The 19,839-nt window shown below is 38.3% G+C and overlaps 6 protein-coding genes across 9 annotated transcripts in view; 4 read left to right on the forward strand and 2 right to left on the reverse strand.

Moving 5' to 3' along the window:
* Window positions 1-92: 92 nt before the first annotated feature.
* LOC145734790 (uncharacterized) lies at window positions 93-889 on the forward strand. The gene is made up of 3 exons (XM_081988413.1): window positions 93-255; window positions 351-487; window positions 545-889. Exons 1-3 carry the CDS (start codon window positions 141-143, stop codon window positions 821-823), a joined length of 531 nt encoding a protein of 176 aa, XP_081844539.1. The 5' UTR covers window positions 93-140; the 3' UTR covers window positions 824-889.
* A 323-nt stretch (window positions 890-1,212) lies between these two features.
* galla-2 (MIP18 family protein galla-2) lies at window positions 1,213-1,920 on the forward strand. The gene is made up of 3 exons (XM_081988442.1): window positions 1,213-1,453; window positions 1,504-1,715; window positions 1,777-1,920. The coding sequence occupies exons 1-3, from the start codon at window positions 1,327-1,329 to the stop codon at window positions 1,918-1,920; spliced, it is 483 nt and encodes a 160-aa protein (XP_081844568.1). The 5' UTR covers window positions 1,213-1,326.
* Window positions 1,921-1,925: 5 nt separating this feature from the next.
* Window positions 1,926-2,703, forward strand: Unc50 (Unc50 RNA binding protein). The gene has a single exon (XM_081988385.1). The coding sequence runs from the start codon at window positions 1,926-1,928 to the stop codon at window positions 2,673-2,675; it is 750 nt and encodes a 249-aa protein (XP_081844511.1). The 3' UTR covers window positions 2,676-2,703.
* A 1,750-nt stretch (window positions 2,704-4,453) lies between these two features.
* On the reverse strand, window positions 4,454-9,100 carry OXA1L (OXA1L mitochondrial inner membrane protein). 3 transcript variants are annotated; one of them, XM_081988260.1, is made up of 12 exons: window positions 8,919-9,100; window positions 8,742-8,840; window positions 8,603-8,686; window positions 8,397-8,553; window positions 8,194-8,316; window positions 8,113-8,136; window positions 5,615-5,812; window positions 5,436-5,564; window positions 5,279-5,379; window positions 5,065-5,229; window positions 4,739-5,012; window positions 4,454-4,680 (listed from the first exon to the last, which is right to left on the reverse strand). In XM_081988260.1, exons 1-12 carry the CDS (start codon window positions 8,979-8,981, stop codon window positions 4,505-4,507), a joined length of 1,593 nt encoding a protein of 530 aa, XP_081844386.1. In that variant the 5' UTR covers window positions 8,982-9,100; the 3' UTR covers window positions 4,454-4,504. The 3 variants fall into 3 exon arrangements, with proteins under 3 accessions (XP_081844386.1, XP_081844385.1, XP_081844387.1); XM_081988259.1 differs by having other exon boundaries at window positions 8,113-8,316; XM_081988261.1 differs by lacking the exons at window positions 8,113-8,136; window positions 8,194-8,316 and having other exon boundaries at window positions 8,919-9,098.
* A 149-nt stretch (window positions 9,101-9,249) lies between these two features.
* Window positions 9,250-11,325, forward strand: LOC145734713 (cytosol aminopeptidase-like). The gene is made up of 5 exons (XM_081988258.1): window positions 9,250-9,807; window positions 9,859-10,337; window positions 10,388-10,549; window positions 10,608-10,993; window positions 11,049-11,325. The coding sequence occupies exons 1-5, from the start codon at window positions 9,378-9,380 to the stop codon at window positions 11,239-11,241; spliced, it is 1,650 nt and encodes a 549-aa protein (XP_081844384.1). The 5' UTR covers window positions 9,250-9,377; the 3' UTR covers window positions 11,242-11,325.
* A 1,536-nt stretch (window positions 11,326-12,861) lies between these two features.
* Window positions 12,862-19,839, reverse strand: part of LOC145734697 (ribosomal protein S6 kinase alpha-5-like) — a 29,576-nt gene continuing 22,598 nt past the window's right edge. For both annotated transcript variants that reach the window (XM_081988225.1, XM_081988224.1), the window contains exons 8-10: window positions 19,398-19,817; window positions 16,397-17,111; window positions 12,862-14,393 (exon numbers count right to left, since the gene is read on the reverse strand). In XM_081988225.1, coding sequence (XP_081844351.1) covers window positions 13,959-14,393; window positions 16,397-17,111; window positions 19,398-19,817 — 1,570 coding nt within the window. In that variant the 3' untranslated portion in view covers window positions 12,862-13,958. The remainder of the gene's footprint in view (window positions 14,394-16,396; window positions 17,112-19,397; window positions 19,818-19,839) is intronic.

The following is a 19,839-nucleotide window of genomic DNA, read 5'->3' on the forward strand; positions in this document are numbered from 1 at the left end:
TTTTAATCTGTCCAATTAACCTATCAGAGATAAAGCGGATAATTAATCATAACAAATGTAATCTTGAGTGTTTCTAAAATCTTATCGAGACAACTAGAAACCTGATCTAAATAATGGAACAGTTTAAGTAAACTCAATCAATGTTTTGTGCCAAACCCTGCATTTTACTTATTCCATCTAAATCAATTAAAATGAACCTTAAATCAGTATTGTTTGTTTCATTTCTAATCTGTTTTAGTGTTAGCAATGTTTACGGTAAGTGCAGGCGCAGAAATATACTGGATTGTCAATTTATAAATCATGTTTTTCTATCATAAATTGACCAAACATATGGAAATCTTCGATTTTAGGGCTAAAATGTTACACCTGCTCCGCTACCGAGGATGAAGTAGACCAGACATGTGCCGACGAGATAACTTCCTCCTCCTCAGTAACAGTCACGGATTGTGACAAAAAATACTGCACCATAACGCGACAAGAGTATTTGGTAAAACCCTATTACTTTCGGTACTTATCGTATCGGGGCTAATAATATTGTATATAGGACCCTAAAGGTAAATTAGCCTCAATGAGCCGTAACTGCATGGACACAGTCACAGCAGATGGCGTTACTGAAGACAGCACTCACCGGTTCTACCAAAGATCTTGCAAAACTGATTTGTGCAATAATGGTACCGGTAAAGGTAGCACTCTTAGCTCCACCAGTTATTTAGGGGACAAGTCCACCATATACGCTCCTGGAACTGGACGTTCATCGGCTCACATTATTTTAGCCCCTGTTGTCTATTTAGCCGCATTAAGTTCAATTGTCTGGTTTGTTTAAAATTACTTTAATAAGCAAAAAAATAGAGAAATTATTATTAATATTAAATAAATAAAAAGGATATTATTTGAATGAGTTTTAAAAACTGAAAAAAAAACGGCAACCAGTTATACACCACGGAAAAGCAGTTGAAAGTATGACACCACGTGACTTTGCTCCCTCAGTAGAGCGTAGTATCACGTGACACTTATATCGGCCATCATCATTCATCAGCGAATTGTTCTTATTTCGTTGCATAACAAATTTCCAAATTTTCAGTAAAAATAAGGAAAATGCTGAAGCCCGCCGTCGTTTCCGGTTACCACCGGTCAGCCAGGTTTAAGGTTTTTAGGTTAAAAAATTAAAAAGTAGAATTGTGTGAATTGAACAGAAATATTGCATGTTTGACAGTAATGACAGTAAACAGCTGTGATAGTGTCTAAAAACAAATTCTCCAATAATCCAAAATATTGAGTTTATTATTTTGAGACAGTTTCTGGATTTTTTCCCATCAAAATTAACCAATGCCTTTAGGTGATAAGCTGGAAAACCAAAATCCCACTTTATACGTGAAAACCAACGAGCGTCCTGTCACTGAGAGTGAATATGATGATTCAGTGGTAGACCAATTCGATCAGAGGGAGATATTCGGTACGTAGCCCTTCAGTATTCAAACGCCCTGTTAATTATAGAAACTATAGACTTGATTCGAACTATAAACGACCCCGAGCACCCTCTCACCCTCGAAGAGCTCCATGTAGTGCAACAAGACTTGATTACCATAAACAATGAACAGAATGACATCAAGGTACTTTTCACCCCCACAATACCCCACTGTAGCATGGCTACATTGATTGGACTGTCCATAACAGTGAAATTGTTGAGGTGTTTACCAGCCAGATTCAAAGTTACCGTAAGTGTATAGTTTATGTCCTGTAAACTGATTATCTTTTTAACATTATAATGGAGGTTAGGTTGAAGTCACCCCAGGCACTCACAACTCTGAAAACCAAGTGAACAAACAGTTGGCGGACAAAGAACGAGTGGCTGCCGCTTTGGAAAACTCACATTTAATTAAAGTGATCAATCAGTGTATTGAAACTAGACGTAGAGGTTAAACAAAATGTCCAGACCGTTGTTAACGCCCTCTGCCCGGACTGACATCAATTCGGCGTACTACAAAGTGCGACGGTACTTTAGACGGTTGTTCAAGTTTGACCAAATGGACTTTCAGTTTGCCTTGTGGCAAATGTTTTACCTGCTAGTCGCCCCGCAAAAGTTAACACGCGTATTCAGGGCTCGGAAAAATTTCAAGTCTCAATATGCGCGCGACGATCCGGCATTTTTCATTTTATTCGCCAGCGCTTTATGTTTAACTTCTGTCGGATTCGCGGTGGCTTTGGGATTCAGTTTTTTGCAATTTTTGACGTTTTTAATCATGGAAATTTTCGTCGACTGCATCGGCATTGGAATAGTGATTGCCACCACTTTGTGGTACGTCACCAACGCATTTTTAAAACCTAAAAATATGCCTCAAGATGTGGAGTGGGGTTTCGCTTTTGATATACATTTAAACGCCTTTTTTCCCCCTCTAATTTTAGTGCATTTTCTGCTCCTGATTTTTTACCATTCTTTTCTGGTGCACGATGGGGTCATGGCTGTCGTGTTTGGCAACGCTTTTTGGTTAGCCGCCGCTATTTACTATGTGTATATAACATTTTTAGGTTACAACTCAATGCAAATTCTTAACAAGGTCAATTTATTTCTCATGCCTATACCTTGGTTGATTATTTTGTATTTAATCACTGTGTATTTCGGCTACAATATTTCAAGCACTGTATTTACAATGTACAAGCAAAGGACTTTGCTGTAAACATTAAATTACTAATCAAACCTAAAAACGCATTTTATTATTAGTTTTTGACTGATTATTATAACTTTAGTTGCACGCCATCAAGATGAAAATGGGCGGCGTTGCCAATGTTATAAAAAAACGAACCAAAACTGAAGAATATGATTTTACTTTCAAATGTGACATCTAATGTCAAAACCCCCAGTGGTTTTTACTGTTTTAATTAAACTTTTGGGGTATTGGGAGTGAGGAAAGCTCAGTTTAAGCGTATTTTTGTGTAGAAACTTTGAGTAATAATGGAGATATGTTTATTTGCGTACATTTTCAGGTAGGGCCTTAACAATTCAATGTTTTTTATTGGTTGAATAAGCTAGTAAATGGTAATACTTACCTTTAGTACTGCAGGCACATTGTTAGATCAAACTGTAGATGTCAGCTTGGCACATAAATCTAATAAAGTTGTTTGGAGCTAGTATTCGACGGTTTTGGCATAACAGACAGCTGCGTGGCACGTTGTGGGAATGTGGTTTGTCCACTAGTAAACCGTTTAATGACCACAGGAACGTAAAATAGGATCACAAGTCACAACAAATTTCAAAATCGCTGATATTTACGTCAAACTTTGACACTTCGAGACGTATCGGGTGAGATAATCGGTGATCGGAATAGCTCGGTACACCGCCTACTATACTAGGAAGTGCTTGTCAAAAATTCCAATATGGCGGGAATAGTGCGGGTGACAGTTTGTATTGTGGAAATTGAGGTTTTTGAGGATTAGATGAATTTTTACGGTTTAAAATGAAAACTTGAGGTTATTTGCGTAAGTTATTTTTGTTTGCTGCCGTTCATAAGTTTTTCAAGCCGCATTGTAACAGTAATTCAGGAAAAAGCCTAACCGTGCAAGTTTTTTACCTCACCAAAAAACCGGATCTAACTCAACAGTGGTTGAACACTTTGAAGTGGGATGATTTTACTCCAACACCATACTCAATGGTAAGTACAAGTCCTTTCTAGGTTCAGTAAACTTATTAGGTACTTGCTACATGCACAAGTATGTGAGTTACATTTTAAAGCATCTTTCATTGTGAGAGCAACAAAAATAATTTTGAACGAATGATCTTGGTAATAACATAAGAACCATTTACCAGTTATGCTTACCTAGTTTCAAGAATTTACAGATTTTCTCACATTGAACAGTGTTTAAACTAGTTTGCTGTTTGTTGTAACGCATTCGCCAATTGTCAAGAAAACTTGGTAATTAAACATAAAAAAAGATTCCCATTATTAGTTTTTAATCTGCATTGCCTCTCCTCCAGTCTATAGAAAGGCATGAGGGAAGCCTATATAACCAAAAATGGATGTTTAAGGGGTGGTTAGATAGATAGAATTAACCTTGTTATTGCGCTTTCCGCATTCACCACTTGTCAAGAAAACAGGGTAATCATAAAAACGCTTTTCATTGTTAGTTTTTAATTTGCATTGCCTCTCTTCCAGTCGATAGAAAGGCATGGAAGAAGCCTATATATCCAAAAAGGGAATTTTAGGGGTGATTAGATAGATAGAATTAACCTTGTTCTTGCGCTTTCCGCATTCGCCAATTGCCAAGAAAACACGGTAATTAAACATAAAAACGCTTTTTATTATTAGTTTTTAATTTGCATTGCCTTTCCTCCAGTCGATAGAAAGGCATGGAGGAAGCCTATATATCCAAAAATGGATGTTTAGGGGTGGTTAGATAGATAGAGTTAACCTTGTTTTTGCGCTTTCCGCATTCGCCAATTGTCAAGAAAACTGGGTAATTAAACATAAAAACTCTTTTTATTATTACAGTTTTGCATAAACAACATTAACTATCGTTTTTTGGCGCTTATTGGGGCGTTACCACCAGCTGTAGTGGGGTCATTTTGTTTGGTTGGGTCATATTTGTAGGTCTTTTGGATGGGACCTTTCCCAGCTTTTCTAAACTGTATTGCATCAAGTCTGCGCCTTTCCTCCAGTTCTTTGGTGATTTTTATATTAGTCCATGCTACAGTATTAGTAATTTGTTAACGCCTAAAAGTCACCAGCATCAATAATCAACTTACAATCTTTAACGCCCTCCGTAAACCCTTTAGGCTTCATGGGCAGCTGATCGGGCGAAAAGTTTTGCAGTTTCTCGATTTTAAAATATTCGCGCACCCTGGGAATGCGCAAAAACGCCACCTGGACGAGGGAAATAAAATTACTGGACACCCAGTAACACAAAATAGCGCCCGGGAAATTGACGGTAAACGGCAATATCACAAGGGGCATTCCCCTTAGAACGTACTTCATAATTGCCCCATTTTGCGAGGATATTCGTGCCGAATCAGTGCCAATCTAAAATTGTACGCGTTAAAAATTCTCCCTACTTTTAATTACGGTTTTCAACCTCTATGGTTAACCATAAAGTTAAACTGGTGATAACCGGTAGAATGAAAAACTGGTCGGGAACTGTAAGGTCCTCGAACCAGAATAAACCACCGTGCCGTAAACTGTCCACTGGTACGTTAGCCATTTCGCGGAGCCCCATAAAGAAAGACACAAAAATAGGAGCCTAAGCTCCCTATTAAAACATTCCTCAAACCTCATAACAAATTACACACCTGAGCTAAAGGAACTAACATATTTTTAATAGGGTTTACCCCCTTTTCTTTCATAAAGAGCATTAGCTCTTGTCCGTATCTTGCAGAACCAATTGCGTCTCCTTAAAAAAATCTTTTTTTCAAAAAAACAGCTGGAAAAACATTTAAAAAAACCAACCAGTTTGTCTGGCTTCGGTCATTTTAAGTTGCAACGCCTGCATTTGCGGTAAAATATTATTCATTCTGGCCGCGTTCCTTTGAGATAGAACCACCAAAGGAAACAGACAAATTCTGATGATTAAAGTTCCTATAAAAATAATGTTTTCACTCCCAAAAAGTCCGTTCACGAGCAGCTACCTATCATAATGGCCATCCACCAGTCAACTCCCATAGTCACGTGGACGTATTCCATGCAGTTTTGCACTAATCCAACTGGAGTCCATCCACCTAAACCGAGAGAAGCGAAAGTCGGCTCTCCCAAGTCGTTTAATTGTTTTAGGGCCTCGGCAGCTGCGTCCGGAATTGCCGGAGGCTCCGGAATCACCTCGGTTGTTCCTGCATGTTATTTGTTGTCAATATAAGTCTGTGAATATTGTGTAAAATTTTCATTCATTCAATGGGTTGCCTAAACTCAGCCCATTGGCGTTTTAAGATGTGCAGGGTTGCCAGACTATTTCTTTTTAGGGGATTTCTCCTGGAGGAAAAATATTTACCAGGGGACTCCTTTTAGGAGAGTTTCAGTTTACTGTCAATTTATGACATCTTCAATAAAACTTGATTAAATGACTGCTTTGTTTTCCGGTCAATAGTTTGTTTAGTTAAAAAAAAGCCAAAATTATATTATTTTATTATTTGAACAAACCTTCTAGCTGTCATAGTAACCAAGTGAGCACGTGTCAAATAAGAACACCTGCCATCTTAAAAGAAACAGAAGAATTAATAAGGATCCAAAAAATGCGCTTAAAACAGTCATTTTCTTATTCCAAATTATTCTCTAAATCTGTCAGAATTGTCAAAATTTTACTAGAATTTGCAAGAATTACATTTTAACACAGTTTTCGAAACAAGACGATTTTCTGAGATTTAACAGTTATTTTGACAATAATTGTCACTTCATCTAACTAAATCGTGTTCTAAAATCACGTGACAACTGTCACTAACGTCAAAACTGTCAAAATAAGCTCTAAGTTGTAAAAATCAGGGTCTAGAAATGTTTTCTTGTAGTATTTACTATAAAACGTGTTTTTGAGATTTATTATCGTTATTTTAACAATTATCACGTGACCGTCTAACTAAATAGCAATCTACAATCACGTGACAACTGTTAGAGCTCGAATCAGATGAGAAAAGGCCACCGCATCATCAATGACGCAGTTTTTAAAACTATTTCTTTCTCCTTCTACAGTTGCCGTCGCATTAGATATAATCAGAGGCGTCCTATTAAAATATTCCCGAAAATAAATTGTTAAGCGGTCAAAAAGCCACTTGGCAACGTAGTACGGTTTTTACTTGGACACAATTAAAACAGATGCGGCAGCGGCCAGGGACAGATGGACCTTTTTATATGCTTTTACTAGCCGGCACTCTAAACGGTGTTGCCAAGTTTAAAAAAATGTAGTGGCGGACAGGGAGACTTAGGGGGTTAGGTTAGGTTCCGTTTTAGTCCGGTGTTTTGGTTGTATTGTTGATGGTCGCAGTTGAAGTTCACACAGTGTTATGAATGAAAAACGTTATTTGTCATAATCTCTTCCAAAAAAGTTGGAAAGAAAGGTGTTATCATACACAGCCAAGGCCGTGAAATCGTCAGTAACGTCTTACAATTTATGAAGAAAGAAGCAGAAGGAGTTTCCATTCCTTTGAAAAACAGTCTTGTCAGTTTTGTCTTTTATTTTCTTTATTAAAAACGACGAAAACGTTTCATTTTACTGATAAAATAATAGCACGCCACTGACTGGCTGCAACAACTTGGAAAGTAACGAGAGCAGCAATATTTAAAGCGAGACGTACAGAGGTCGTGACATCATCGTTTGATGACGCCTGTGGCCTTTTCTTAGCTGATTCGAGCTCTACTAACGTCAAAACTGTCAAAATAAGCTCTAAGTTGTAAAAATCAGGGTCTAGAAATGTTTTCTTGTAGTATTTACTATAAAACGTGTTTTTGAGATTTATTATCGTTATTTTGTCAATTGTCACGTGACCGTCTAACTAAATAGTGTTCTACAATCACGTGACAACTGTCAAACTATGCTCTAAAGTCAAAAAAAGGTAAATTAGGGTTTAGAAACGTTTTCTTTTAGTATTCGATATAAAGAGTGTTTTTGAGATTTATGATTTTGACAATGGTCAGGTGACTGTTTAGCTAAATTACCCAATAAAACCACGTGATCTAACGATTACTATAAAAAAAATAAAAAATCATTATTTTATTTGTACTAAGAATCAATTATTAAAATTTTTGACAACTATTTAAAGACACTCTGTATAATAATGTAAAATGAATGAATTTGTTTTGATCTGTCGTTTTTTGACTGATTATTCAAAACATCTACCCCGAAAAAGAAAATACGTTTGGCAACCCTGAAGTTGTGGTGTCCTAATGAAGAAACTATACCACAACTACAGATAAACATAAACAAAAAAATGTTAGGTTAGGTTGCCCTATTTTCTCTCCTTAATTCAGTTAAGTTTTATTTAAAGCAATACAGAGGGTTCCCTAGTCCATAAGCTCTGTTCTTATAATGCTGCCATCTCTTATTGAAAACTGAAAATAACAGCCTGTTAGGCAGTTTGACTGAAATTGACCCTCTGTATCCAAATCTATTTGATATGAAAACTATTTTATTATATAAATTAACCTGAATTGATTAAGGGCACATCTGCTGCTTGCATAAAAACAAAATTAGAAAATACGAACAACTCAGGAAAAGAAATCTTACCATACTTTCCAGTTTTAACCACCACATAACTAGGATCAAGTTCCAAACCAGTTTTTCCAACTTTCTTACCTGCCTCTGAATAAACTGGAAATTGTTTATCCAGAACCAAAGCAAATTTTGGCCCTTATCACAACGATATATCCAAAGGAGCAGCATTTAAGTTTTAATTATTCTACTACATTTAGAGTTTGTTTGCCAGTTACCTGCTTTAACAGAATCATCTACCAGAGACAGTCCGGCTGCAGACAAAACTGCAGGCTTTCCCAGTTTGCTATAAAGCTTCTCAGCTACCTTGCTCCAATGTGTGCTTGTAGTCACTTTTACTTCATACCGCTCATTTATCTGACTGTCTTGCAATTTCTTCAAAGTGAAGTTGTAAATCACTCCCACAATTACACAACCAACTTACTTGTGGTATCCCCTTAAAACTTGCGGAAGCACTAAGTTGTTCAGCGGCATTCCGAAACTCTCTAGCAAGCTCCTGGTTCAGCTCCTGTGAGTTTACAACTTACTTTAGACTTGCAGGCATAATGTGTGCGCAAACTAACCTTAATGTGATGCAAGTTGGGGTTATTTCTACCGAAACGGGTTTTGGTGCATGCGACCTGCAGTTTCTTGCTTACCGTTTCGTTTAGTTTGTTTATACTCTGCAAACAAGGAGGGTAAAGTTATGATTATGGTGAAAATGATTGGATAACCTCACATCAAGAGGGTTGGAAAATTACCTTGGCGTTTTTTAAGGAAGCGATGAATGTCCGAAACTGAGTTAAACGGTGATAGTTGGACATTGTGTGAGACTGTACCAGTTAAGAAATTTGTTGTAACTTATTGGGTTTTTGCAAAATTTGCATTTAAAATATAAACATTGCGGTAACCAGTGCTATTTTAAGGATAAATATGTAATCTGTCAAGTGTCATTTGTCAGGTCAAAAGTCAGACCAAATTAGCCCCAGTGACAAGACATTTATGTGTATGACTGGTTGCCGTTATAATTTATACTTGTGGCGGTTTCGTTTGAATTTCAAGAGGGCTGGTGACTAGTGTAGAATCACCAAAGTAACCCCCGCATAAACAAAGAAAAACAAAACATCCAACTTTTTTTTTTGACAAATAAAATCAATCAAATTTCCTATCGAAAATCTAAAAAATCCATGGTAAATTGCGAGTAATGATCTAAAAATAAGATGTCGTTGGTGAGAGCGGTTCTGAGCCGGGTTCTAACCCGAGGGCGTGGCTTTGACGCGCTCATAAAACGCTCATTGGCCGAGGCAACGGGAGGTAAGAGACTCACAACCACCCCACCATTAGGACCGGGATGTCCGCCCTTAGACGACAGCAACCCTTGTAAATCGAACCGGATGAAGGGCTTGGTGCTGGGCATTTACACCAACCCAGACGATTTATTTGATCCTGGTAAATTAACGCCCACTGGCGAAAGGTACAACGCTATGGTATGTGGGAGGTTGTATGAGCTACTTAAGTACGCGGGGAAACCCCCTGGTAAAGGGGAGGTACGAGTTTACTTCAATCTGGATGAGGAGTTTAGCTCTGTGGTGGTCGTGGGGCTAGGTAGGGAGTGTCAAGGTTACGACGTATTCGAGCAGATGGATGAAGGTGCGTTGAATAATACCTAAAAGGGTTTGTTACGATTTGGGGCGTTTATAGGTAAGGAAGCTATCAGGATAGCTTCGGCCCAGGGTGCTAAAGCTCTACAAAAAATGAATGCGAGGAAAGTGTACGTGGAAAGTTTTGGACACGCCGAATCGGCCGCTGAAGGTTCAGCACTTGGAGTGTGGCTGTACCAAGAGAAAAAAATGAAAAAGTACCAAATTTTAATCCCCCAACTGGAACTGTACGACGATTGTGATTGGACGGGATGGCAAATCGGTCTGCAAAAAGCTGCCGCTCAGAACTTGGCCAGACAACTCATGGACACTCCAGCCAATTTGATGACGCCCACTTCGTTCGCTCAGAACGCTGTGGAGGTGCTGTGTAAATCGGGAGTTAACGTGGAGGTTAAAGTACGAGGATGGGCGGAAACTCAGAAAATGTACGCTTTTCTCGCGGTGGCTCAGGGTTCCTGTGAACCCCCCATTTTCTTGGAACTGAGCTATTACGGTGCATCTAGAGATGAACGACCTGTGGTAAGTAAAATGTGTAAAAGTCAATTTAAATCTATGGAGGGGGGGTGAAGGTTTTAATAGGTAAGGGAATCACGTACAATAGCGGAGGGTTGTGCCTAAAACAATGTAACAAACAACGATTCATGAGAGGAGACATGGGAGGTGCCGCTTGTGTGGTTGCAGCTTGTAGAGCTGTGGCCGGTCTTCAACTTCCCATCAATATTAGGGCTTTGGTAAGTCTAGTTTTCTTCTCCAACTCCCTCTAATGGTTTTATGGTAAACTAATCACAGGTACCACTATGCGAAAATATGCCGGGATGCGCAGCAATGAGACCTGGAGACATAGTCAAAGCCATGAACGGGAAAAGTATCAAAATCGAGTCGACAGATACTGCAGGTCGTCTATGTTTGGCCGACGCTCTAGTGTACGCGCAAAACTTTTGGCCCCGCTTCATAGTGGACGTGGGAACCATGACGAACGATATGAAACATTCTCTGGGCGCTGCAGCCAGTGGCGTATTCTCTAACTCTGAAGCTTTGTGGGAATACATGTTGGCCGCCTCGATGCACACTGGGGATCGCGTGTGGAGGTTCCCTCTTTGGGAACATTTCACCAAACTAGTAGCCCATCATCACAGTGTTGACGTGAAAACTTATGGTAGAGGAGGAAAGCCCAGGTGAGAGATTATCAATACGATCCTCCAGGTCACCAATGGGATCTTTGATGTATAGATGCGGTGAAGCGTGTAAGGTAGCGGCGTTTCTCAACGAGTTTGTGCCTTGCGGCGATTGGTTGCACATGGATACGTACGGGGTGATGAGGACAGACGGTAAGGACTATCCCTATTTGAGGGAAGGAATGTCGGGACGCCCCACCCGAACTTTGGTGGAATTTTTATCTCAATTGGTGTGCCATCGCGAATAATAAGTTGAGAAGTATTTTTTTTTGTGACGACACTGTGACCCCGTTTTTAGTGATGAGAGAAAATACAATTGTTTTTCGTTTTTATTTCTTTGTATTTTTTATTATCAATAAATTAGGCTGATTCTTTTCCATAATTATAAATCCTAGATCTCCGTCTTACATAGCAGGCCATGAAGACGCACAACATTTGTTGAATCCGCCGCCGGAGGGAGCCACTTTGTTTTTTTCTAATAATCACATGACCCCATGTTTACAAAATTATACGTAGGCCACGTGATTTTTGGATCATATCGCATTTAGATCCGAAAGGAATCAACTAATTACTAGTTGTCATTGTTGTTGTCACTGTGTTATTTATTTTGAATTTAAAATTTGAATATCCTTCACTAAAGTACTAAAAAGTATATTAAAAGTAAAGTTAAAGTTGCATATTTGTGTTCGTGAGTTTTGTGAGTGATATGAGAGTGTCAGATTATGAACCAAGAGCAACTTTTAGCAGGTTTAAGTTTCCTAATCCCGCAACTTACTTCTTATGAAAACCTTGTTGGAAATTTATCAAGATTTCAAGTGAGTATTGTTGAATTACTTTTTTTGTTGCTAAATAACTTATTACCTGGGTATACAGTATAAAATAGCATCACAAATAGCATGTTGTGGTGTTATCTATAGTATTATTGTATTTGCATTGATGGTAAAAGCAGGTTCACCATTATAGTCGGACTTACTAATTATTTACTATAGTACACACCTTTTTATCAAAAACTGATATTAACAAATAGAAAAACTCTAAAACAACCGGCTTAGCATGTAAAAAGCGCCCTCTCGCGTAGAAATTATCGTAATAGCTATCTGGTCCAATCTGTCAAAACGTGACTTCAAACAGTCCCATTAAAATGTATAAATCTAGATAATGTTTGTTTAAAAACAAAATTAGTACCATTTATATCATATTCCAAAGACTCAACAAAAAATGTCCAGATTAGATCTATAACTATGGATTAGGTTTTCAAAAAAAAGTGAAAATTGATTGATTATTGATTGATTAACTAATTGATTGTGCTGTCAAAAAAGTAAAGTAGACCAACTTCTAGTGACAGCACAAGAAACTCACTTATGAATAAGTTGTTAAAATGCTACCAATAGAAAAATCTTGACACATGGTGAATGCGCCGAACAAAAATTTCATGTGTCAAGATTTCTGTATTGATTTTAAAACTTTTCCTGGATATTCGACAAAGCTGAAACTAGGGTTTTGAAGTAGCTAATGAACCACTTTAGAATCCTAGTCAGTTAAAATGCATTTTGAAAAAAGTGGAAAGGTGCAATTTTTTGAGATATCAAAATGCATTTTTAACTGCTTAGAATCTTAAACTGGTACATTAGCTACTGAAGAACCCAGTTGTCGAAGAGTCAGACAAAAATCTGTTTAAAATGTTCGCCAACAAAATAAAAAATCTTGACATGGTGAACGCGACTGTTTGTAAATTTGGTACGTAAAATTAATTAATCTACTAGATACTGTAGACATACGTCATGTCCATCTAGCTTAGTATTCACATGTAATAGAAAAGGAACTAGCCACTCTAGGAGGTACTTTACAAATAAAACTCAATGAAAGAATAAATAATCAAAAAATTAATTTAATTCATTAACTCGCGGGAGGTGGGGGGGGGGGCACAATAAACAATCTCTGTACAAAGGGAGCCCAACAAATGACAGATCCACGTATTAACAAAAATAACAAGGCACTGCAGTCCGTATCATATTTTTGGTCTAATCAACACCTTATTTATACGTATATCGACACACTACTCACTTCATCAATTCAGCTAAAATAAATAGTAATCAAAATTTTCACTACTTGTCTACTAAACAATAATGATAATCAGTAAAACTACTTCGTTGTAGTGCTGCTGCAGCTAACAACAATAATAAACTAGTAATACCTGAGTGCAAAAAAAAATGTAAAAACCTAAAGGAGGAAAAAATCTTTAACAAATTAGAACCGAACTATAATACTTAATGCAAAACGATTAGACGTCAAATCTATTTTATACACACGCGCACTCGCAACTATTAAAAAAATAAAAGAAATCGATTTGACTAAGGCCAATGTAATGTTGTTCCCTGACACGGTCGCCTTGTTTACGATTTACAGAGCGGTAAAATGAGCAAAATGTCCCTGTAAATTATAAATGTACAGCAATGAGATCACAGTCTTTGTGTTAAACAGGAGGAAACTAATAAGAAATTTCGGTCAGGAACCAAAAAAACTTATTTTCTTGATGTCTGAACGAAATTTAGGCACCTTATTGCAACCGCCCTAAACAAATTGATCTCCGATACAGTCTTTATATTTTCAATTAACTACTTACCAGTACCAGCATTTGGTACCAATTACATTGTGTATACATACGTATCTATACAAGTTTGGTTTTTTTGGTAAAATTATAGTAAATATAACAATAATATTCAGTTAGGAAGTGCACTTTTTTTTTAAGGTTTAAAAAGTCTTACTGTAGGCTTGGTTGACTAAAACTCTTTTTTTTTTTGGTAACAGCGGTTGACAACCAAAAGCCCCCGTATATTATGTCAATATCACAATTTCACTTTATCCGGTACAGCTTCCGTCTCTTTTTGTGAAAACCCAGTCCTTCACATGTAAAAATTTAACTAAACCAAACGAACGGAATTGTTTAAAAACGCACGAACTGCCTCTACCGGACCTTCTTGCGCATCTTAGTGGGCGTGCCGCAAACGTCATTCTGATCGCTCAGTTTCCGTTTTCGCGTCCTGTGCGGCAACGAAATGAAGCTGAGCGGATCCGAATCGATTTCCAATCGTTGACGGAGAATTCGTTCGCTCTGTCTCGTTTGCACGTACACTTTTCGTTTGTTTTTCCGTCTCGCTTGTACGCCATTCGAGTCGACGGACGCCTTGTCGGACAACACGATGCCGCTCGAGCAGGTCGACTCTCTCATATCCGACACGCGGCTATTCAACTCATCAGTCTTTTTAGTGTGGGACAGTTCCAGGGACAGTTTACTTTTCAGAGAGCTCTCGCTAGTGAACGATGACGAGCCGCTGCTGTTATTGTCGCTTGAACTCTTCTTTTTGCGGCGGCGTTGAGCCAATTTAGCGCTTAGCACGTCCTAAAACAAAACGAAAACACCCTTAAGTCACGTCAGAAAAACAAAATAATCTATCTTATTAGCTAAAAATATCAAATAATATACACATTCCAGTATTCTTGAAAGGAGGGAAATTATCAAGAGGAAGGTCTGTAGAATGTGTCAGGAACCCGCAATTGTCAGCTTCCTCTGTCACATTCTATCAACGTTTCTCGTAAGAATTCCGTTCGCTGTTTTGAAGAATTAAGGCCCAGGGAGTTTTTAAATAATTTATTAATAATATTGTTTACAAATTCTAGCTAATCCCTATTTCATTATACACAATCTATATACAGGTGTGGTAAATCCAAAACGGACCATAGGAAAACCGTGTAACGGACAGAGAAACGTAGGTAATTGCATGCGCGGGAGAGAGACAGAAAACGAAAAAAATATCAAGTAGGCCATGTATTTAGCGCGCTGTTGCCAAACGCCGTAAGTATTCAATACCCTCGACAAACTTACTTACGGCGTTTGGCAACAGCGCGCTAAAAACATGGCCTACTTGATATTTTTTTCGTTTGCTGTCTTAGTCCCGCGCATGCAATAATGTACGTTTCTCCGTCCGTTACACGGTTTTCCTATGGTCCGTTTTGGATTTACCACACCTGTATACTCATCTATTCTGGCAACCATTCTGACAGCTAAGTGCAACAACATGACAAGTAGTAAGGTTACATTTTGAGCCCCCTTTTAAGGGGGAGATGGCTGTGGAGGTCCCCCCTTCTTGAAAAAGCCCTGACGAAGGGTAACAGGCAGTCCTAAAATGGGGGGGCGCAGCCCAAAAGTTGTCAAAAGCCTGTGGGATTTAGTGTTGTGCTGTCCCTTTAAATTCTTCAAAAAACTGTTTTGAGCCCCTTTTTAATGGTCCTCCTTTAGAAAAAACTCTGGCTAGAAATAACATTGTCCTAAATGGGGGGCAAATGTGTGAAAGTTAGTGACGTTTTGCTTGCCTCCCAAACTGCTAAATAGCCTGTTTTGAGCCCCCTTTTAAGACGGAGGGTTGTGGCAGTGACCCCCTTTTTGGAAAAGCCTTGACAAGGATCAACAAGCTTTTTGACAAGCAGTCAAAAAGAGGAGGCGCAGCCCTAACCCTGCTAAAAGTGTGTGGGAGTTACTGTTGTCTGGTATCACCTAAAAACCTGTTTTGAGCCCCTTTTACGAGGGAGAAAGGTAAAAGCCTTGGCAAGGGATGACGACCAGTGGAAATAGCTTTAACCTCTTTAAGAAGGGTTTCAGCAGTGTCCCCCCTTTAAAAAAATCCCTGGCAAAAGGTGGAAAAATAGGGCAACCCTAACCTCATTGAAAATGTGTTGAATTTAGTGCAGTTTTTAGACAAGTAAACTGATTTTAGACAGTATAGTTTTCGCATATAATTGGAATTATACGCTCGTTGAAGAATATCCTAGAATACCACGGGATAACTGTCAAATGTTACCCTTTACTCACTCACTCACCAAGCAAGCTTACTGTGACTCATCCCACATAACGTAAAACTGCGTTTAATACACAAAAATCGGGAAGCTTAGTCTGAAATGTAGCTAATTTACAAGAAAATGTCTTTTGGTAATTTAGAGGACAAATCCAAATTGACAGTTTTGCCGTGTGTATGACGTAGACGATTTTCAGCAGTTTGATTGGCTATGGCTGTCTGAAGGCAAAGTGCAATGTTGCCAAATAACACGTTTTATAGCGCGACACGAAAACTTATTCTTATTTCACTGGACAAAAAGTTATAGCAACTTAAACACTGTAAAGACTGATGATAGAAACAGCTCCTGGCAGTTAATTGGTGAAAACCCAAAACATCATATCTAGCAGAGCAAATTTGAATCTTTTTATTAAATTTTTGTAAAAACTAACATATTTTATATATTTTTTGCGTTTTATTCAAATATGAAATAAGAACGATGTAGGATTATAGTCCATTTATAAAGGAATACAAATGTACAAACAACCAGCCACAAGTAAGGAACAATTCTCACCTGTAATCTGAATCCTTCACGTTGGGCTTGGTGGAAGGCACTAAACGTGGTCTGTAACGTTCTCTCGGCTCCCGTGGACAGCACATCGGGCGTCATCAGAGCAGTTTCGCCCATTTTTCCATGCTGCTTGCCCTGCACCCAATCGTTGCATCTCAGATCGACCATTTGCAGGCGCTGACTCGGGGTGACGGTGAGCAACCCCTCCACCACTTTCTTTGCGTCGAGGGACACGTCCTCCCAAGCGGGCGAATCAAAATTGAAATCTCCACATTTGATGCGTTCCATAATGGAGACGACGTTTTCGTCGCGGCTACGCGCGTGAAACGGCGCTTTACCGCACAGCATCGTGTAGAGAATCACCCCTAAACTCCACAGGTCGCAATTCTCGTCGTAGCCTTCCGGATCGCCTTTCAGTACTTCGGGGGCGGCGTAGTGAAGAGTGAAGCATGGAGTGTGTAAAGATTCTTTTTCCCTTTTGAGACGGGCGAATCCAAAGTCGATGATTTTGATTTCGGCATCTTCCTCGGACGACGTAAAAACTAAATTTTCGGGCTTCAAATCCCGGTGAACCACGCCACGATCGTGCATAAAACTAACGGCCGAGACCAGTTTTTTCAAAATGGCCGACGCTTCACTTTCGAGAAATCTGGTACGATTACGGATCCGGTCGAACAGTTCGCCACCTTCTAGCAATTCCATTACTAAGTACGTGTAGCTGGAAAGAGAAATAAGCAACATAATACAAACTGACCCTAATTTTTAACAAGAAATAAGATAAGATTATAAAAATAGAAGAGATCCCAAGAACCCTTTACATAAACCATCCAACCAACTTCTTTATGAACGCACACAAATGACAACAAATTCAGAAAGACTGCCTTATTCTCTACGTCACTGGATATTTTTCAAAAATTTCAGTTTTTTTTTTTTACTTTACTTGTTCAATTTGACAAAATAACTATTTCTTATAAAATTCAGATTTAAAACTTCGTTTACGAGATAATTGAGTTGTTACGTTCAAAAACCCAAAACCAACCCAACCCAACTTAAAAATTGTCTTGAGAGGCTTAAAAATTATAACGGGTGTTCAATAATTGTTATGGTCGTAGTTGGCTGTGGTTCTCCGGCGGATTGACAGCTGTCATATAATCGCAACGTTATCCAAGACATACGCTTTTTGTGACAATTGCCATCCATAGGCGACCTGACCATAACAATTATTAAACACCCGTTATTTGTAACCAGTTTTCAGACAAATTGAAAGACTTTAACACAGTTTGAAAGGACAGGCAAGGACAAAATCGCCTGTAAAACCCATTTGTGGTGTGAAAATGACAGTTTTAAGCACATTTTTGGAATCCTCATTAAGTTTCCTATCCAATAACCAAAAAAAAAAGCACAAAATTCGGTACAGTCAGGGAGAAAAGTGCTGCCAAAGTTTAAACTGGCAGAAACACAGTTTGAAAACACAGTCAGCGACAAAATCGTCTGTTAAACTCACTTGGAATGAGAAAATGACAGTTTTAAGCACATTTTTGGAATCCTCATTAAATTTCCTATCTACTAACCTAGAAAAACACTAAAAAATCGAGTATAGTCAGTTAGAAAAACAGTGTCAAAATTTGAACTGCCAGAAACACAGTTTAAAAGGACAGTCAGAGACAAAATCGCGTGTAAAACCCACTTGGAATGAGAAAATGACAGTTTTAAGCACATTTTTGGAATCCTCATTAAGTTTCCTATCCAATAACCAAAAAAAAAATCACAAAATTCGGTACAGTCAGGGAGAAAAGTGCTGCCAAAGTTTGAACTGGCAGAAACACAGTTTGAAAACACAGTCAGCGACAAAATCGTCTATTAAACTCACTTGGAATGAGAAAATGACAGTTTTAAGCACATTTTTGGAATCCTCATTAAATTTCCTATCTACTAACCTAGAAAAACACTGAAAAATCGAGTATAGTCAGTTAGAAAAACAGTGTCAAAATTTGAACTGCTTGAAACACAGTTTGAAAGGACAGTCAGCGACAAAATCGCCTGTAAAACCCACTTGGAATGAGAAAATGACAGTTTTAAGCACATTTTTGGAATCCTCATTAAATTTCCTATCTACTAACCTAGAAAAACACTAAAAAATCGAGTATAGTCAGTTAGAAAAACAGTGTCAAAATTTGAACTGCTTGAAACACAGTTTGAAAGGACAGTCAGCGACAAAATCGTCTATTAAACTCACTTGGAATGAGAAAATGACAGTTTTAAGCACATTTTTGGAATCCTCATTAAATTTTCTATCTACTAACCTAGAAAAACACTAAAAAATCGAGTATAGTCAGTTAGAAAAACAGTGTCAAAATTTGAACTGCTAGAAACACAGTTTGAAAGGACAGTCAACGACAAAATCGCCTGTAAAACCCACTTGGAATGAGAAAATGACAGTTTTAAGCACATTTTTGGAATCCTCATTTAATTTCCTATATAATAACTGGAAAAAGTCTTATAAAATTTAGTACAGTCTGCGAGAAAAGCAGTGTCAAACTTTGAACTACCAGAAACACAGTTTGAAAGGACAGTCAGGGACAAAATCGCCTGTAAAATTTATTTGGAAATAGAAAATGGCTGTTTTAAGCATATTTTTGGAATCTACGTTAAATGTTCTATTCAATAACCTGAAAAAACACTACAAAATTTGGTACAGTCAGTGCGAAAACGGTGTCAAAGTTTGAACTGCCAGAAACACAGTTCGGAAGGACAGTCAGGGACTTGAAATCCACTTGTAGTGTGAAAATGACTGTTTTAAGCATATTTTTGGAATCTGATCCTTCTAATAAACACTAACTTTTAACATAAAAACTGAATTTGTGTTGAATTTTTGTGTGAAACTTTGTTTTTGGGATTAAAGCTTTGCAATTTTCAAGATTAATAAGATTTATGAAAATTTTAAATTTCTAATGAACAACCCTATAAAACAGAAACAACATTTCAAAAAACAATTGATTCTCACCTGTCATCGTGCAAACAATCAATCAAACTGACAATATTGGGATGGCCTTGACAGGCCCGGAGCAGATTAATTTCCTGGGTACAATCTCGCACTCTGCTGATAATTTTGACGGCAAACTCCTTGCCAGTGCTGCGCTGAGTGCATTTCCGACAAATCGAAAAAGTACCGTCCCCCAAAATTGGTTCGTCCAAGTCCATTTCGTATTGTTGAAAGAAGGGGGAGTTGTCCAGCTGGGACTGGAGGAAACTGTAGGGGTCGCAACCTCTACCCGAGAGGGCGTTCTTTGAGAAAACGATAGAGGGCGCCACGTACGAGTAACCTTTGAAGAGTTTATCGTAGTTGGGCGGTACCACGGCCGGTGAATCTGTCGGCGACATGGTGGTGAACTCTTCACTGAAGTTGGACACGTCCAGCTCGTTTCTGTCAGACGTACACATTACAA

This window comes from Ips typographus, linkage group LG10 (genome assembly GCF_016097725.1).
Source record: "Ips typographus isolate SLU linkage group LG10, UJ_Ityp_2.0, whole genome shotgun sequence".
Lineage (NCBI taxonomy): Eukaryota > Metazoa > Arthropoda > Insecta > Coleoptera > Curculionidae > Ips > Ips typographus.